The sequence below is a fragment of the Watersipora subatra genome, chromosome 3, assembly GCF_963576615.1.
Source record: "Watersipora subatra chromosome 3, tzWatSuba1.1, whole genome shotgun sequence".
Lineage (NCBI taxonomy): Eukaryota > Metazoa > Bryozoa > Gymnolaemata > Cheilostomatida > Watersiporidae > Watersipora > Watersipora subatra.
In genome coordinates, this window is record NC_088710.1 from 68196342 (window position 1) to 68215506 (window position 19165).

At 40.0% G+C, this 19165-nt stretch overlaps 1 protein-coding gene across 1 annotated transcript; it reads right to left on the bottom strand.

Annotated features, from left to right (window-relative positions):
* Nucleotides 1-9606: 9606 nt before the first annotated feature.
* On the bottom strand, nucleotides 9607-10677 carry LOC137390923 (general transcription factor II-I repeat domain-containing protein 2A-like). The gene has a single exon (XM_068077238.1). The coding sequence runs from the start codon at nucleotides 10675-10677 to the stop codon at nucleotides 9607-9609; it is 1071 nt and encodes a 356-aa protein (XP_067933339.1).
* Nucleotides 10678-19165: the final 8488 nt, after the last annotated feature.

Here is a 19165-nt window from a genome sequence, read left to right on the forward strand (position 1 = left end):
ATAGCCAGTCCTTCTCTCTCAAAAACACTATCTTTTTTCGGCCTCGTTAAGTACCCTGCTATAGAATGCAGCTAGGTGTAATTTCCCTTCATGTACCTGACACAATTGCGCACCTATAGCAAATCCACTAGCATCGCAATGCAGTTGGAATGGGTTAGTAACATCTGCAAATTTCAAGATGGGAAAGCTAGCCAGCTGAGATTTAAGCTCTTTAAAAGCCTCTTCGCATTCCTTAGTCCATTTAAACCCGGCGTCATTTTTTAAGAGATCAGTCATTGGTTTAGCTTTTTTTGAAAACTTAATGAAACTTCTATAAAAGTTGAACATGCTTAAGCTGAACGTAATGTTCTGACATTGGTAGGAGAAGGATACTTGACAATTTTCTCTACCAACTCTGATGCGGGCCTGTTACCCGGGGTATCGAATACGAAACCTAAGTATTGAACATCAGCTCTAGGTAACTTGGTTTTGGCTGGATTAATCTTTACTCCATTGTTAATCAGCTTGTCCAACACGCTACCTAACCTACTGAGATGCTCCTCCAAACATGGCTTAGAAAATACTAAAATATCATCGAAAAACACTGAGAGTGTGAGGTTACCTAGCATGACCGAAATGGCTCGCTGAAAAGCAGACGAGCTGCTCTTTAAACCAAAAAGGAAGCCTTTTATAAAAGTAAATGCCATAGCCTGTTACAAATGTGGTTCTTTCAATGTCATCAGGGTTAGATAATTCAAGCTGATGAAAAGCATGTGTCAAATCAAGAGTTGAAAATAGTCCTCTGCCATGTAGCATTTCTTTCACCGAATCTCGGTGTGGTAAAGGGTAGCACACTGTTTTTGTCAAGGCATTAACCGCTCGATAATCAACACACAACCTCCAACTGCCTTCTTTCTTTTTAACTAACAAAACCGGTGATGCCCAAGCACTATTATTTGCAGGTTCTATGATTCCTGCTTGTTTGAGATTTTCCATCTCAACTCGCAATACCTCTCTTTGAGATATCGGTACTCTATATGGGGATTTCTTTACTGGGTTAGCATTGCCAGTGTCACACACAGTACCAGTCAATCCTTTTACTTCTCCCAAGTCCTTGTTATTTGTAGCAAATGCAGCCCGTTTACCTTTCAGAAAACTCATTAATCTAGCCTTGCCAGCCTCGTCTGGGGCTGACCTAGTTAAATCTAGTTTAGCTAATGGGTCCTGTTTATTCACCTTACTGTTATCACTAATCCTTTCCAAACCGGCACAGTCTATGTGTGTCATTTTTGCGGGAAATTCAGTCATTGTTCCCAGGGGTGTATTAGCAAACAAGCGAATGTAATTGTCAGTAGTATTCATCAGTCTACAATGCACATAGCCATCACTAGGATTAACAGAGCGAGCAGCCATCAATCCGTGCGCTATAAAGCAGGGTTCAAATACTGAACTTGTTTTCGTCAATTGGCAAGGATTAGTCATAAAATATTCAGACATTGGTGGGATTATAATTTGTTTATCCAAGTAAACAGTTATCTCATCATTTACTAACAAAGTGCCGGCTGAGAAGGAACAGATATCGTGAAGGTTAGCCTTTTTCTTATCAAGTTTGAATCTCAAAGAACCAGATGAATAATCAAGACATGTATCCTGTAAAGTTCTTCTCAAAAATATGGGAGACCTTTATGTGTGTTTGGTTTGACCTGGTTTTAGGAATTGCCTGCTCTGATCACTTGTGAGATTTAATTGGCAAAAAGGAGGTAATTAAGAAGGTTATTTTACACGCACTAATCAGAGTTATTTATTTAATCCGAATGTTAATAATCACAAGGCTAATATCACTAAAAATTCACAATAGCTGACACAAAATAAAACAAAAGTACAGTAAAAGGATACCTGACCTTAGGTGAGGTAGTCGTATGTAAGAGTAAAATAGCAAAGAAGAAATATAGAGTAGATGCTGCTCCGGAGCTCCATAAACTAATGACATGAAAGAACAACCGACTGAAGAGGCTAGAAGCTATATATATATATACAATGTAAAAACAAAACCAATTAAGCTTTAATATCTATGAAATAACTTTATGGTCAAGTCAGACCAATAACTCGGAAAACGGATAGCCAAAATGGGTAGAGTTAAATTACTTTGGTTAAATAATTTTGACATAGTCATGCAACCCTAGGTAGAATATGTAAATGTTTGTGAGATTTCTTGATGTCCATGTGTGTCTTCTTATTAAATGTCTTTCTGTTGGTGGAGGGTGTGTCATTTTGTGTGTTCTTCTTTAATATATGTGGGTAAATGTTATGATGAATGTCATGATGAAATGGAATTGGTTAGTTTTGACCATGAGAACCTCACATCTCCCCCATCCGCCAGTCAAACAGCACAGGAGACGACTTCTTAAAAGTTCAGTTCATTTTGTCTTGGATATATATACATAGATGTGGTGAGCTGACGATTGTGTGTGATATGTCTCTCGCGATTTACTCAGGGGTGGTAAAAAGGGCTGGATGGTAAATCGTTGAAGGGTTGCATGACTCCCAATCCACTCGCAATCACCAACTCTACCCGGGCTGGTTATCCGTCCTCTAGAGGAAAGTATAAGGCTGAAACAGAAAAAACACAAACTACAGAAACAAAAGATTATCAATCAAGAATTAGACGTTAAAGCTATATGTAAAAAAAAAAGCGAGTAAAAAAAAAGTAAAAAGCTTCACCCAGTTCTCTACAATTAGGAGATTACGTTCTCTACTATGACAAGAGAGGTTACAAGAACAAGACATCGAAACTGATCAAAAGATGGAAAGACGCTTACGTAATTAAAAGCAGGACAGACACCAATGCAACCATTCAACCTTTCGACCGCCCAAACCAACCAGCCATTACCGTACACCTCAACATGCTTAAGCCACACATTGGACCACTGATTAGAAGGGAACACACAGACATCACCCTCGAATTAAACTCACCAGAAGGAACAGATAGTGAACAGGATTAAATTGAACAAGATAAAACTAAGGTACAGGATAAGACCACTCCATATGAAGACAACGAACGACTTGATTCAGACTTACCAGAAGATATGACGACAGAAAAAAATGTGGAATTGCCAGTGAGCACGAGAGTACGTTTCCGAATTCCATGAAAAATAATAAATTCATACGGGAAAGACCAGTACGACGATCTATCTGAAACAGAAAATCAACCAATGATAACAGAAACAAATCGAGATTTAGATGAGTGGGAGCCTCAGACACAATTAATGAAAGCAACAGCAAAACATGGCCAAACCTCACCACCCAGCTATGAACAAGAACGAAAGGAAGAGAGAGCTCACGGACTCCGAAGAAGCCCGAAGCCCAAGCGGATAGAAAATTTTGAGTATTACGAATAACTGCAGCTCTTACCTACACGAAGGAACGAAATTTTGGACTAAAACGAATTTTTCCTCAAGAATTAACTTCACCAGGACTACGATTAACGGAATAAGACTAGTGGAAAATTTAATAAATTTTATTTTCTCTGACAATAACAACAAACAACAAAAAGAACAACAATCACCAGAATTCCCCCTAGGACAAGCGGTACCACGAGCTTGGAATCTGAAAGAATACAACAATGAATAATACAGATGTGAAGCGATCTTCCAACTCCATTCATACGGATACAAGATGACGACTACAACGATTGGATGGCTTACCGACGACAATCGGAAGATCAGATGAAACGACTTCTCCGAAGATGCGGCGAGTAGACAATCCTTTGGCATCTAGAGTAATCTGCACATCAGAAGCTACAGAGAACAATAACAGCAATAAAAATAAACACTAACACAAGGAGCGGTTGAGCAAAGACGAATGACCCTTGGCAAATGGGATAGCCTCACTTGCTAATAGTAACTGAAGAAGTGGCGTTTGCCCCGGGATCAGCTTCACCGGAGTCAACTGCTTCTAGTGTATATTCGCCGACAGCGTCTGGTTCTATTACATCTTCCTCTATAATTATTGGGTTGGCGGTATCCACCTTCGATACATCTCTTCCGGCAGGGCTTGTCTCGAAAACACAGGCGCTTACAAGGCCAAAGCATGTACAATGTTTGACATCACAAGGCTATGAAAATAAGGAAATAATTAGTATGACAGTCATCAACTCTCTTAAATAGAAAACACTTGTAAAGACACAACATCGAAGATAGAGACAACTCACCGTATCAGAAAGGGGCAATGGAACGGCACCCCCGAAAGCAATTACAAAGAATAAGAAAAAAGACCGACGACAGAGAACGCCATCCTTCGACTTAGCTGTTTGAAAGAAGAATGAACCGCCAATTACATGTATATCCAAGGGATCACTTGACGGAATCTCGTGACACTAGAAAGGCATCTTATTGGCCGCCACTTTCTCGCTAACCAACCGATAGCTCCGGCCACTTTTCAAGGCCTACGATTGCGCAAACCATTAATTGACCTCCAGACAGGAACAAAACAACTACACGCCAATCACTCTTAATACACCATCACACAGTCAAGCATTGATTAATTAGACCCAAGGACGACATGACTAATCACGGAATATTCCACCAAGATTGAAAATTCGACAACACCATAATGGCTATGTGACAAACATCACTCAGAAGCTTCCTACGCTCACCAACCCAAGATGTACAACAACTTCTCTAAATTACACTACGACCGACAGGAGACAACAGATGCACACGAAATAATTTCGATTTATTTAAAAAAAAACTTTATTTCACAATAAGCTATACTCCATTGGTACATTTGCGCCAGAGGTCCTGGTGAGTGAAATTCCTGCAGTCTGTGCAGAACCGGGCCCCGTGTATACACCGCCGAAAGCCTCTCCTTACCCAAGCCAGACACGCCGGCCCACACTGTCAGGTTCGCCGACCCCACCTCCTCTGAACTCTCTTCCCCTGCCGGGAGAGCTATCGGAGCTGGTGGCCTGTAATGAAGACATGGAACATCTACCTAACCACTGACCCGGATGCAGACGATAGCAAAAAGATATATATATATATAAACACACCATGAAGACCCACCTGGCTTGTTCGTCTAAGAAACGGAGGAGCCTCTCTTCTCGTCCCATTGGCCGCCTCGCTAGCCAAAGGGGCATCACCCGCGCCACTCTCCGGTCGGTGATAGGAGCAACCCCCCACAACGGTCCAGTGGGCCCCGACGGGACAGCCTCAGTCTGTGTGGAGGCATCTGCAGTGGTGGGATGCTCTTGCCCACCCGAGAACTCACGCTCAGTGATCTTGTTGAACCTGCCACACACAATTTACAAATCTACACATGACAGGTGAGTACCTTAATATTAATAATATTCAACTTAAAACCACACTTATCTGCTTGCCACTTTAATCTACCTACCTCCTCACGAAAGTCAGTAGTTCAGCTATTACAGCATCAACAAACGTTCTACCTGTTATTGTAGTGTATATTGTAGTACTAGCTTTATTGCTGGCTAACTGTAAACTGCTCTGCTATAGTAAAATCATCCAACAGGATGTCATAGTAAAGGGCAGGGCAAGCAGCACTCAAAAACCCATACACAAACATTGCAAAACATGTGAGTCAAACTACAACAGAACATAACAATCCCTTTCCTCCTTAATAAAGGACACTATGTTGACCCCCAAAGAAATAAGATTTAAAACATCACTTCAAACATCATAGTATTGATTAAAGTTATAGCAAATTTTATGTTACATGTCACATCAAGAATTAAAATTTCAAAACAAAATATAAACAAAACTTTGTGCACTATATGATAATAAGTAATGATGGTTGTCATAATGATTAAAATATACAGTCAATCAAAGTACTAACAGTATGTTCAACAAACAGCTAGTTTAACAAACAATGCGGGTCAACATAGAGCTGAAGCTCAGCTAACTGCTTCCATTATTAGCTAGCCAAACTATTATCAAGGTTGAGAGTAGGTTTAGGTCAGTGTGCTAACAACTCTGCCCAGCAGCCTCCCGGGACCCCAGCCTCAAGCGTAAGTGAGATGAAACATCCTCGGTTTCCCCAGTTAGATAGGCCAACTAGATAGGACAGCCTATATGCTAGGCTAAATAAAACTAACCACTAAAAGCTAAGCTAACTATCTGCTAATGTATTTGCACAGAACTATCTTAATGCTCAACGGCGACTCCATATCTCTCTGGAGGATGGCGGTCTTTTTGGCCTAGCGTCCTCCCCAAAATCCCTATCGCCCCTGGTAGTTTCATTGTTAGCATGGCCAGTTTCACTATCTACAAACGGTTTCACATCGGAAGCATTTCTACGTATTTGTTTCCCTTCTCTATTACTAACCATTATCTCAGACCCCTCCTTTGCAGCAACCTGAAACTTGTCGGCACCAAAAGTTGGCCTTGGCTTGTTAGTCCTCTGAGATTTCACTAACACTGTGTCTCCTACATCAACATTGTTATCTACTGCTCCTCTCTTACTATCGGTATATTCCCTGGTCTTCAATTGAGCTAACTCTTGCTGGTCTCTTATACTCTCATCTAGGCCCCCTTTGTGCAAGGGGTTCCCTTGCACAATATTTGGCAGCTTGGTCTTCATTTGCCTACCCAACATAACTCAGCTGGTGACACACCTGTCACTGAGTGTGGAGTTGATCTACAGGCCATCAGAAACCTTCGTAGCTCTGCTTTGTAATCTCTCCCTGACAAATTTGCTATTTTAAGGGACTTCAAGAGTGACCTATTTTGCCTTTCAACCTCACCGTTGGCCCGTGGCCACATTGGTGTTGTCGACATCCAAAATATGCCCTGTTCACGGAGGTATGCCTGAAACTCTTTATTAAACTGTGTACCATTGTCGGTCTTTACACTAGATGGGAGACCCCATCTGCTAAACATTGTGTCACATACCTCAATAATTTTGCTTGATGTTACAGTTCTCAAGAAGGCCACCTCAAAATATCTGCTATAGTAGTCTACAACAACAAACACGTACTCTCCATTGGGCAGTGGGCCAAGCAAATCACAAGCTATGTGCTCCCATGGTCGATCAGGCATCCTTGTGCTTGACATTGGCTCAGGTCTAACAGGTGCACCAACTAACTGACACTCAAAGCACTCTCTACATTTTCTATCAGCAAGCTTGTCCATACCAGGCCACCACACTTTTGATCGGAGCCTCTGTTTGGTTTTTGTTACTCCCTGGTGGCCTTCATGTGCTAGAGCAACATCCTGATTTCTTAACTCTGTAGGTACTACTATATGGTGACCTCTCATTAAAACATTATCACACCCATTTAGTTCAGTTTGGACAGCTTTATATGCTGGCAGACAATGACCCCCAGCTGCCAGTCATAAGTGCCTTTTTAATTGTTTTCATCTCAGGGCATCTAGATGAGGCCTTCTGCACTTGGGTGAATGTCATTGCATTAGGAATTGCCTCGGATGCAATCAATCTGATATAACTGTCAGCTACATTGGCTTTGCAGTGCACTGAATTTACATCTGCTGACAACCTAGAAAGAGGATCAGCTATATTCTTTGGGCCAGGCTTGTATTCTACCTCATAATCAAATGTTTGTAGCCTAAGCACCCATCGCCCAATCCTAGGAGTCGGCTAGGATCGCGTTTTATTGAATATAAACTGCAAAGGCTTATGATCGCTGACCAACTTGAACTTAACACCAATGAGGTACAGAGCAAAATGTTCGCATCCCCATACCAAAGATAAGGCTTGTTTCTCTGTTTGGGTATAACGTCTTTCTATGCTGGTCAGACTACGATGACCATACGCAATAACCCTTTCCACCCCTCCAATATTCTGACTTAGCACAGCCCCAAGCCCATAAGGGCTCGCATCAGTAGTCAATGTGGTTGCAGCATTAGCATCAAAAGACGCTAAAGTTTTTTTGTCTGCCATTAATCGTTTAACCTCACTAAAAGCACTACTTTGTCTGCTGCCCCACTTGAACGGGACACTTTCTGGTCAGTTCTAGCAATGGCTCGACCTGAGTAGCTAAATCAGGGACGAAGCCACCCATAAAATTCACAAGCCTTTGAGAAACTACGAAATTCTGTGACATTTGGTACTCTAGCTTCGGCTATGGACTTTAATTTACCGGGTCTAATCTCAACACCTGAACCTGAAATCTCATAGCCAACATACGACACTTTACCTAACCAAATTTTCACTTGGCTGGGTTAAGTGTAAGGTTCAACTCTTTCATGCGACCCAAGAAAGCTCGCAACCGCTCATCATGCTTACTTTTGTTGGCGTCATAAATAATAATGTCATCAGTATAGTTTTGACACCTCTGTAACCTTTGCAATGCCTTATGGATTTGGTATTGATAAACCTCCGGTGCTGATGCAATGCCAAACATTAACCTCTTGTAGCGGAAAAGGCCAAAGGTGGCACGAATGTAGTCATGCTATTTGAATCTTCATCTAACTCAAACTGATGGAACCCTAGTTTAAGATCTTCCTTGCTAAACACCTTAGCACCATTCAGGTTGTACAATAGCTCCCGCACTGTTGGGATGGATGTCTCTCACGCAACACAGCCCTATTTGCTTTCCGCATATCGACACACAAGCGTATGTCATCCCGATCTTTAGGTACAGTTACAATGGGACTCACCCAGGGGTCGGACCTTCAACCCTTTTTATGATATCAGCTGATAACAGCTCATTTAACTTAGCCTCAGCAAGTTTTCTGTGGCCAAATGGCATTCGTCTTACAGTTTGTGCTACTGGGGTTACATTTTGATCTATGTGTAAAGCTACTTTGAACCCTTTCATGCAGCCTACGCCTGTAAAGACCTCCGGGAATTCCTCACACCACGACTCAATCCCAGGACCACAAGAACCCACCGAACCCAAGCTGTTCACACTCCCAGACCCCGGCCCTACTCTCAACAGTTCCACCAATTGTTCTGAGGTTTTCTTACTAAGCAAGGTAGCTGCACTTCCATTGAAAATATAGAAAACAGTGTTTACACATTTACCACTTTCACTAACAAACACAGCAATATCTGCCTGCCCTACTAAACAAGTGATTCAGATTTGTTACCATAAAGGCGTGGTCACACGGGTACCGAACTGACGTAGGATCGGTTCGGAGGCTGGTTCGGTTCGTGGCACATGTCACACGGCATCCGAAGTCACTTCACTTCCTGTCTGATATTAATACGATGGATCAGGGGTGCTCAACCTTTTCATAGTGAGGGCCAATATGAAAAATTATCTGTAGGCAGGGGGCCGACATTACATCTACATAAGTTAGGTCAAAGTTGCTATACTCCTTGTTTGCACACAGAGTTCCGTGAACTGATTAAGATTTACAGTGCTATTTACAGTAAAATTTATTTAGGTTAGTAAAATAAGTTGTACAACTAAAGTAAATGAGATATACATGTACAAGTACATAAATTGAACATTTCATGGACAGTTACAAACACTAAAACATGTAATTAGATATTTCAGTGTGATACTTGGCATTGCTTTTCTCTGACTATTCTATCAATGTCAGGCTGGGTAGCTGAGGAAGCCAGTCTTAGTTGCTGGGTCAAGTGTTCATCAGTGATAGTTGTCCTGTATTTATTTTTGGTATGCTTCATACGGCTGAAGAACTACTCGCATAGATAAGTCGAGCCAAACAAACTGCCCATGAGTAAAGCATGTTTGTATAGGCCTGGAAATCTTTGTTTTGGAAGAAATTCACGGTAAAATTCTACAAGTTCATGGCTGTTGTGATGCTGGCTCAGCCTTTTATCAGCTTGAATATCAATCAGTTCCATTTGTAGAGGAGCAGATGCTTCTTCTGCGTCGACTGAGAATGGGTCTTCAAAGATGTTGATATGCATGCAAGTGCCATCAAATTGAGCAAACCTTCTGCCAAACTCAGCAGCAAGGCCAGTCAGGAGCTTTGCATATGGCTCTGCACTGACATGATTTTCAACACTCTGTTGTCGCTCCAGCAGGCTCTTAAAATGTGTGCAGTTTCCATTTTGAAGTTGACCGACCCACAGATTTAATTTACACTGGAAAGCTGTTATATGGCTCCACAGAGATGATACATGCTGCTGCTTTCCCTGTAGTTTGCGGTTGAGATCCACCATATGCTCAGTAATGTCTGCCAGGAAAGCAAGATCATTTATCCATGCCACATTTTTGAATTCTTCATGGTTACGTCCTTTGCCTCTCATGAACGTATCGATGGGATCTAAAAGACTGAGAAACCGACGAAGTGTTTTTGCACTACTGAGCCATCTCACTTTACAATAATATGTCACGTCTTGAAATTCTGCTTCAATCTCCTTCAGCATCTCTTTGAACTGGCGGTGACTCAAAGCTTGAGCCCCTATGTAGTTTACTGTGGATACAACCAATTCCATGACATATCCCATCTTAAGGTGCTGTGCTCCTAAATTTTCCTGGTGAATGATGCAGTGGTACATGATAGGAGGGACATTCCACACTCTGGACTTCAACAGCAAGCCAATTAAGCTTGTGTGTTCTCCAGTCATTGCCGGCGCACCATCAGTGCATATCCCTGATAACTTCTCAAGTGGTAGATTGAAATCTTTAAGTTCTTTGAGCAGGTTGTCGAATATGTCTTGACCAGTTGTGGTGCCGTGAAGGCTGCTCATTATGAGAAAATCCTCTGTGATGCTGAACTGGTCATCAATACCTCTGACCATGATGGCAAGTTGTACTATGTCTGAATTATCTGTACTCTCATCAATCGCAATGCTAAAGTAGATAAAATTGCTTGCAACCTCTGAGTTTGCGCTCAATGTCCTTACTCAATGTTTCAATCCTTCTAATTACTGTGTGTCTTGATAAAGAGATGCTCTCCAGTGCTTCTTTCTTGTCGGGGCAAAACTCTTCCACAAATGCTGTCAGTACCTACAATACAATAGTCAATAACAATACTTTCATGTGCTGTTGAATATGCTGATAAAATTTAAATAAAACACAAAATGCATGCAAATATAATACACATATAAATGGTACCCAAACAAGAACCGGTAATATTCAGCATATTGATGAAATAGAGATAAACTTACCTCTTTTGCGAACTCTCCATGTTGAAATGGCAGCTGCCTCTGGCCAATTTTGTTAGCTATCACCAAACTACACTTTGTAGCCTTTTCACTGATTTCAGTGTAGCGGGTGAACAAGCACTGCTGTGATGCGAGATTTTTTGACAGTGTTTCATACTTCTCTGCTCTCTCTCTCGGCCACTGTGCTGGTCATACTGTTGTGCATGGCGAGTAGTATAATGCCGTCGAATATTATATTCTTTGAGAACTTCTATAATCTGGTTGCAAATTACGCAGACAGCCTGATTTACAGAGTGGTGTTTCACAAAATAGCTTAATTTCCAATCGTTATTAAATTCTCTGCCCTCTGTCTATCTTCCTTTTACTTGCCATGCTTGTGTTTAAATGAATGAACCGATTTATAAACCAACAGTTAGCAGGTCAGTTAGGGAAATTCCCTAAAAACTGGGTATTTTACCCACATGTGCAGTAATATCAGACAGGAAGAAAAAAGTGATGCAAGGGAAAGGGATTTCCAAGAGTCATAGCATAGCTGTTAACATGGTCAGAAAGTGTGGTTACAATTGGCCTACATTTCTGCTAAGTTAGGGCCTGAACTTGGGCAGAAAATTCAGTATAAAAATTTTACATTGGTAAAGTCTCTGGGGGGCCGCTCAAAATCAGGCTGAGGGCCGCATCTGGCCCCAGGGCCGCCTGTTGAGCGCCCCTGTTATAGATGAAGATATAGATATTATTTTTGCATTTACTTGCTTGCTAGTTTGCACCTACCTTTTTCTCAAACAAAGAGGTAGGCATCAGACAGAGAGAGAGAACATTGGGTACATCCTATGAACGCGACTAGGGATGAAAACAGTGTCAGGTTGAGGATTGACAGGTTATGCAACTATCCTGATAGATTTCACTCTTACTTCAGAATGAGACCTGATGCTTTCAATCACATTCTGCAGACAATTGACCATCGTATTCGGAAAAATGATATGAACATGAAAAAAGCGATTGATCCAAGAACAAGGTTGTACGCGACCCTTCATTACCTTGCCACAGGCACCAGTTACAACGTGATAGCCCCCCACTATGCACTGGGCAGATCAACAGTCAGCGGAATTATTCAGGACACTTGTCAAGCTATTGTAGATATAATGGGTCCTATTTACCTCAAACCACCTACCTCTCACGTTGAATGGCGCAATATCGCAGACAAGTAAGTGCTATAGACATTGAACATAATTTGTTTTTTTAACCTTTTTGCAGGCACCCGAACATTGTTTTAACCCTTTAACATCATAAATTGATTTCTTGTTTGTTTATTGCCGTTTTTGTTGACTTTTGGTTTCTGTTAGCAACAAAAAATAAGCCGTGTTAGAAAAACGCTCGTTTTTGCAATACTCAATGAACAATCTGAGAAACAGTTAGGCCCTATCTGAGGAATTGGCGTAAAACATTTTTATTTGTATTTACCTGTATCATAAAAACGTGATACACGTATACGATAATGTAAATGAGAGTGTATCAATGATTTTGTTTAAATCAATTTGTAAAAAGTCAATTTGCCCGGGCGGTCTCAAAAAGCCCCAAAAACTCGCCTGCGAAATGGTTAACTAGGTAACTTTGACCAATATATTAGTGATTAGAGATGCCCCGATTCTAATTTCACCAGCCGATTCAGATACCGATTCGATATACCGATTCTTATTGAAAAATAATCCGATTCAGATGCCGATTCAGATTCTTTTGTGTTGCATAGATTATTGGTAATTGTATTATGCAAATATAAATATAATGCAAAAAATAAAAATATTGATGTATTTATTTGTTTGTATTTTTGAAAAAAGATATACATGTATATATACGTATTCGCATACTGACATACCGTGCATCTAATAACAAAACAGTCCATGTTTCTTGAAATATGTCATTAATAATGGTAATTACTGTTAGTGGTACAGCTTTCTTTGTGATAATGAAGTCTTTCTTCTACTGCTGAACGAAATGCTGCGCCTGTACAAGTCTAGAGCAAATAAATGCGTCTTTTAATAACCGTTAGTGATTCAATTATCTCAGTGAGACGTCTTTATCTTCTATCACTATCGATGTAGCCAGTCGTACTGAAGAAGGACTCGCTTGCCGAAGACTATGGAGGACAGGCTAAACACCGATAAGCCACTGAGGTTATTTTATGCAAACGATACATCATATCGTCATGATCAAGAGAGAGATAACTTTATGCATCGATTGCTCAAATTACTTTCGCAATGCTAGTAATTAGAAACATTACACCGCATTCTTGTTTCTCATTATGGTTCTATTGTTCGTGATTGGCCGCAATAAATCATATCGCTGTAAGTGGGAAATACCGCACTTTGTGATTACGTCCTGACTAAAGCCAAAATATTGCTCAGCTGTGTGGATGTTTATTAGGCTATAGACATGAAATAGATTGTGTGACAGGCCCGGAATTCATTAGGTAAAAGCAAAGAACTCGCAGCTGATGATTTTTTATTAAAGTAATTGGCTAAAATACAGGTTTCTGCTAAATAGCTGATATGTAAAAACTATCTGAAGTTTCCGATTTTTAAGAAAAGATCGGCCGATACCGATTCAGATACTTAACACCCATATCGGCACCGATACCGATTCCGATATCAAAATCGGGGCAACTCTATTAGTGATCCAATTATTTTTTGAAAACTGGAACGGGTTGATTACATCTTGGAAGAAGATTACAAGATTATATCTATTATGTTATATATAATCAGAAAAAACACCAGAAGGGCACTGGAGCTGTTAATCTTGATTTGCATTTATGTATTTCTAGGTTTTATGAATCATAGGATTTCCCCAACTGTGTGGGTGCTATCGATGGAAAGCACATCCTAATAAGATCACCTGATGAAAGTGGGTCTACATATTACAATTACAAAAAGACCTTTTCAATAAACCTGATGGCAGTAGCTGATGCTACTTACAAGTTCCTGATTGTGGACATTGGACAACAGGGATCCGCTAGTGATGGAGGTTAGTATGGCGCCTTACAGTGCCTCGCGTTGCGCGTTCACAACTCGAGTTGTACAACTCGAGTTGCACAACTCGAGTTGTGAACACGCAACGCGAATTTTCAAAAGTAAGGTGCAATATACTGGTATTACGGTAGCATAACCGTAGATCTAGTTATATTAACAATGGCATATCAATAGGCACCCGTTAGCCAATAGAAATTAAACTATGTATGTACTGTAAAACTAGAGCTAATAGCGAATTATTAGAATTATACTGTGCCGAGTTTGCAACTCGAGTTGTACAACTCGAGTTGCACAACTCGAGTTCATCAAAACCCAAGCCGAGTTCTTTAAACAGCAACTCGAGTTCAAAAACTCGGCTTGAGAACATCTCATCGTTTCATTTTCTCTAGCTACATGTACATGTATATGGAATTTTTTTGTGCATCATTAAACGCCGTTGAAATAATTTCTATGTTCATTTTCGGTGTTCATTCAGTTTCTTGTCAGATTCTAGAGAGATGACTCTTTTTTTATTTGGAAAAGAAGTTGCCCGGCTGGCTGCGAATTTCTTTTTCCCAAACAGGTTTACATACGGCAGTAAAATTTTGGCTCATGATTGGCTTTAGTAATTAAGTTTTAGTAACCAAAACTTACATCATTACATCAGAAATCAATAGTTATAATTAGAAAGGAACACAAAATTCTAAATAACGTAGCAAAACTGATGTTATCATTCAAAAAGTGCTATTAAAACGTAAGAGGCGCTCACTTAAAACTCAATAATTTAAGCCATTTTGAATAAAATTTTGGAATTTTGTGTTCCTCTCTAATTATAACTATTGACTTTCAATGTAATGATGTAGGTTTTGATTACTAAAACTCAATTACTAAAGCCAATCATGAGCCAAAATTTTACTGCCGTATGTAAACCTGTTAGGGAAAAAAATTTCGCTGCTCGGCTCTCATATAGATTGTTGTTTAGTTTGCTTTTTACATTCTACAATTGTTTTTGTCTCTTTATATTTATAGAAATGAATATGCGCAAATCTCGCCAATATATATAATTTAAATATGTACACATATTTAAATTATCATTATTAAATTTCTGTAAATGAGACACCCCAATTACTCACTTTGCTTTCTTTACGAACCCGTGTTAGTTTTGCGTAACGCAACTCGAGTTCGTCAAAAACCCAGGCCGAGTTGTACAACACGGCAACTCGAGTTGTGAACGCGCAAGGCGAGGCACTGTAAGGCGCCATAAGGTTAGTCTAAAGTGTTGTTTTATGCAGGTAAAGACTAAAGTCACATATTTTTTTATGCATATGTCTGCTAGTTCCAGTGCCACCTCACCTCCATGCACAAAGTATACATCCTAGCAACTTTATTTATGGATCTCCACTAAACACAGATCGCCAGAAATATGTAAACAAATGATGTCTTATGTCTTCATTGCAGGTGTCTGGGATCATTCAAATTTTGGTAGCGCCTGGAGTGAGAATGGAGTCAATACTCCACCTCCAAACAACTTACCTGAAGTCAACCAAGAAACTGCTTATGTGATGGTAGGGAATAAAGCCTTTCCTCTCCAGACAAACCTGATGAGACCATTCCCAGGTAATCCATATAAACAGTGGGTGTAAATAAGTTCGAGTATGGGCACCTCAATCTTCTATTTATAACGAAAAGGGGGTAGAACCTAGCATCAATAAGCTGAAAATCTGCCATATATGCGGCCAAAGGCAATAGCTGGTGTTTGCAAAATCATTGCTCATTAATTAGTAATGCGGATTAAACATCATATGTTTTACTGTGCAGGTAGAGAGGCGAAGAATGACATGCGCAAAAGAAGATACAACTATCGGCTATCCCGTGCACGACGAGTCATTGAGAATGCATTCGGAATACTATCCACCAGGTGGAGATTTCTCTATATTCCAATTGATGCACCACCCGAGAAGGTTACATGCATGGTGCACGCTATATGTATTCCTCACAACTACTTAATGGGTTTAAAAGATGATGAATATGGACCAGCTGGTTATGGGGACACTGCATTACAGAATGGTGAGATATTTCAGGGATTATGGCGAGATGACAATTGGCTCGTCGGTGTATACCCTCTTGCTGGTCGTAACTGGGCAGTAGCTGGTACTAGCACCAGACAGAAATATGTTGAATGGTTTTCGAATCAAGGTGTTCGGGAGTGGCAGGATCGACTTCTTATGAGAATAAACTGATGTGGCTGATGCTACTAGGCATCAGCCACATCAGTTTACTTATTACCACTATTACCTAATTATTAGACAATAATTGCTACTAGGCAATTTATTATTATACATACAATACATTATCTACTAAAAACCTAACTACTTAGTTTTCGTCTTGAGTTGAACATAGAATTTATTTCTCGAGTTTAAAATAAAATGAGGCAGATTGTCAAAATAAAATGAGGCAGATTGTCAAAATAAAATGAGGTAGATTGTCAAAATAAAACTTGAGCATAATATAAGTCTTATTGAACTTAGCAAAGTTCCATTGGCCGGGATTGTGGTGTGCAGTGTACAGTATAGACAAAATAAAACTAACAAAAAACCTATTTTGATATGGTGAGTATATTCCATTGGACTAAAATATAGTGCTACACGGGCTACAGATGATGAAATGTGCTGTCATCTAAGTCTTGGTCAGCACATTCATTTGATGATATAAACTGAAGTAGGGGTGAAGCCGACTCCATTACTTCGAGGTAGGCTATGCCTACCTCGAAGTACCTGGAATGTGGAAGAATCTACGACTAGAAGCATCCAGCAGCCTGTACTGCTCCTTCACCATGGTGCCAAATCTTTCCACACTATCATCAGTAGCAGTCTGACAAGTTCTCTCAAAGGAGGTGGAGATGACAGACTTAAAACAGGTAAAAACAACACAAACTCAAACATCGGATTGCTAGTACCGAAAGTCTATGTGACAATAAAACTTCAATTAGTATTGCGATTGTAAAAGGTAATGTCTGAGTGTAATTGTGGTGTTTTTTCATATAAATGAACATTCACATCAACATTCAAACACTCACCCTGCTATCTAAGTAAGAACTGAAAGATTTTATGTTGTCCAGCAGAGAGGAAGCGATTGGGTCATCATTAGATCGTTTTCTTTTTCTTTGGGAAGATGGTGTCACTGGTGGCATAGTTGGGCTGGAAAGAGTGGTTCTCTCGAGACTGAGCTCTCGATCATCTGTGGAGGTAGATGGCGTCGGTGCTTCGATCTGCGTGTCGAGCTCAACAACAGAGATATTAGTGGTCGAGGTATTTGAGGCTGTTCTATAAAATTCAGGAAGAAATTACAAACATGACAAAATTATTTCTAGTCTGCTCATTTGCTAGTAACAATAGATTGCCATTAGTTTTTCTTCCATTATTGCATAAGAACCAGACATTTCATAAGACGAAGAGCAAGGTTTGGGTAAAAAATAACACTTATAGTTGTTATACAATGCAACCCAATAATAAATATGCATGAAATATTCTTACTCCGATTTCTTCATGTAGTCATCTAACCACGCCATCTGGCACCATAGATACCACGTTGGCTCGGTTGATTTCCCAGAACCACTTTTCTCTTTGACCTGTTGCCTTTTCTTTGCCTTCTGGTACCTATCCCGCAGCATCCCCCAATACTTCGCAGCATAGTCTGCATCTACAATATAGAAATATAACTGATAGGAACAAAAAAACTGCATAACAATCATTAATTATAACTACGCAGTAGATATATCAGAAGATCGTTCAACTGCTCAAAACAAATGACTAGATACAAAGATTTTACCAACACGTCCCATCAACAAAATTATATTTTTTGTTAACATATGAATGTTTTTCTACGCTGAGTTCATAACAAACAAAAACAGCCTTTATCATAGTACCGTGGTTTTACATAAATAAATCAGTCGACTCTTCTTCATCAGGATGAGTATGACACATTACTTCTACATATCTACTTATATTCTATCTGAAAAAAACCACCCTCATTCTCTTACATTTATGCAACATTGAACTGCAACACCTTACATTTATGCAACATAATCACAAGCAACATTGTGTCAGAGTAACGCCCGGCACAATACTGTTACAACATATCATATAACAATGGATGACGTTATTTAATTATTTTACTTATTTACCAACGAATTCCAAATAGTTTTGTGCTCTTATTTCAATCGAAATGAAAGACCAAATATTGTGAACTACGCTATCTTTTTACTATAGTCCGGGTGAGCCTTGTTGTAAATTGATCAATGTTGTTTTATCAACGAAATAAAAATATCGTCCATTTTAAATGGTTATTAAATGGTATAAATGGTTTTAAATCGTTATTTTAAATTTTGCTCACAAGCACGTAAGGAGAAATGTGACACGTGCTCGCTAGAATTTTAACCAGCCAATAAGAGCAAGGGTTCGGCCACGAAATTTCAAGCAGGACCGAAGTGGTTCTTTTCAGCCAGAAATGTCTTCTGCCGAACTTTTTACAGCTGACAGCGACGTCGTTTTGCGTCAGTTAGTGCGGTTCGGCGCTCGTGCGACCACCCCTTAAAGCATATAATAGTTTAGTAGTTTTACCAATGCTAGCCTTAACATTCTTTGCAGTATGTATATCCATCAGATTACTTGAAGCTCCAGAGTCAATTATGATGTCAGTAAGTACATTGTTAAGTGTCAGAGTTGTTTTAGCTGAATTCGGTGGCTGCACAGTACATCGTACATCCTTTTCATCCTCAATGGCGAACAATGTGGCTATCTCTTCATTGTCGTCTCTAGTATTCTCCTCCTGTCTATTGTCAATAGCTCTGGTTTCTCCTACATCACAGAACCTCGACCCCCTTAAAATGCCCTTTACGATTGCAAGCATGGCACACCTTATCTCTAGCCCTACATTCTTTTGAGGAGGCAACATGTCTGCTGGAATTACATCTAAAACAGCGTCTGTCAGCTGTTTTCCTTGTGGTCAGAGCAGTATTAGTCCCTCCAGACGACTGTTCATTTGCTCTCCGGCTACTCCGAATTCTGTTAACTGTCCCATCGTTATTCCTCTGCTCATTAGTCAAACAGCCCACTAATATCTTG

What these genes read in the sequence shown, in the direction of transcription:
- LOC137390923 (XM_068077238.1), bottom strand. Translation starts at nt 10,677, where the DNA reads ATGGTCAGAGGTATTGATGACCAGTTCAGCATCACAGAGGATTTTCTC.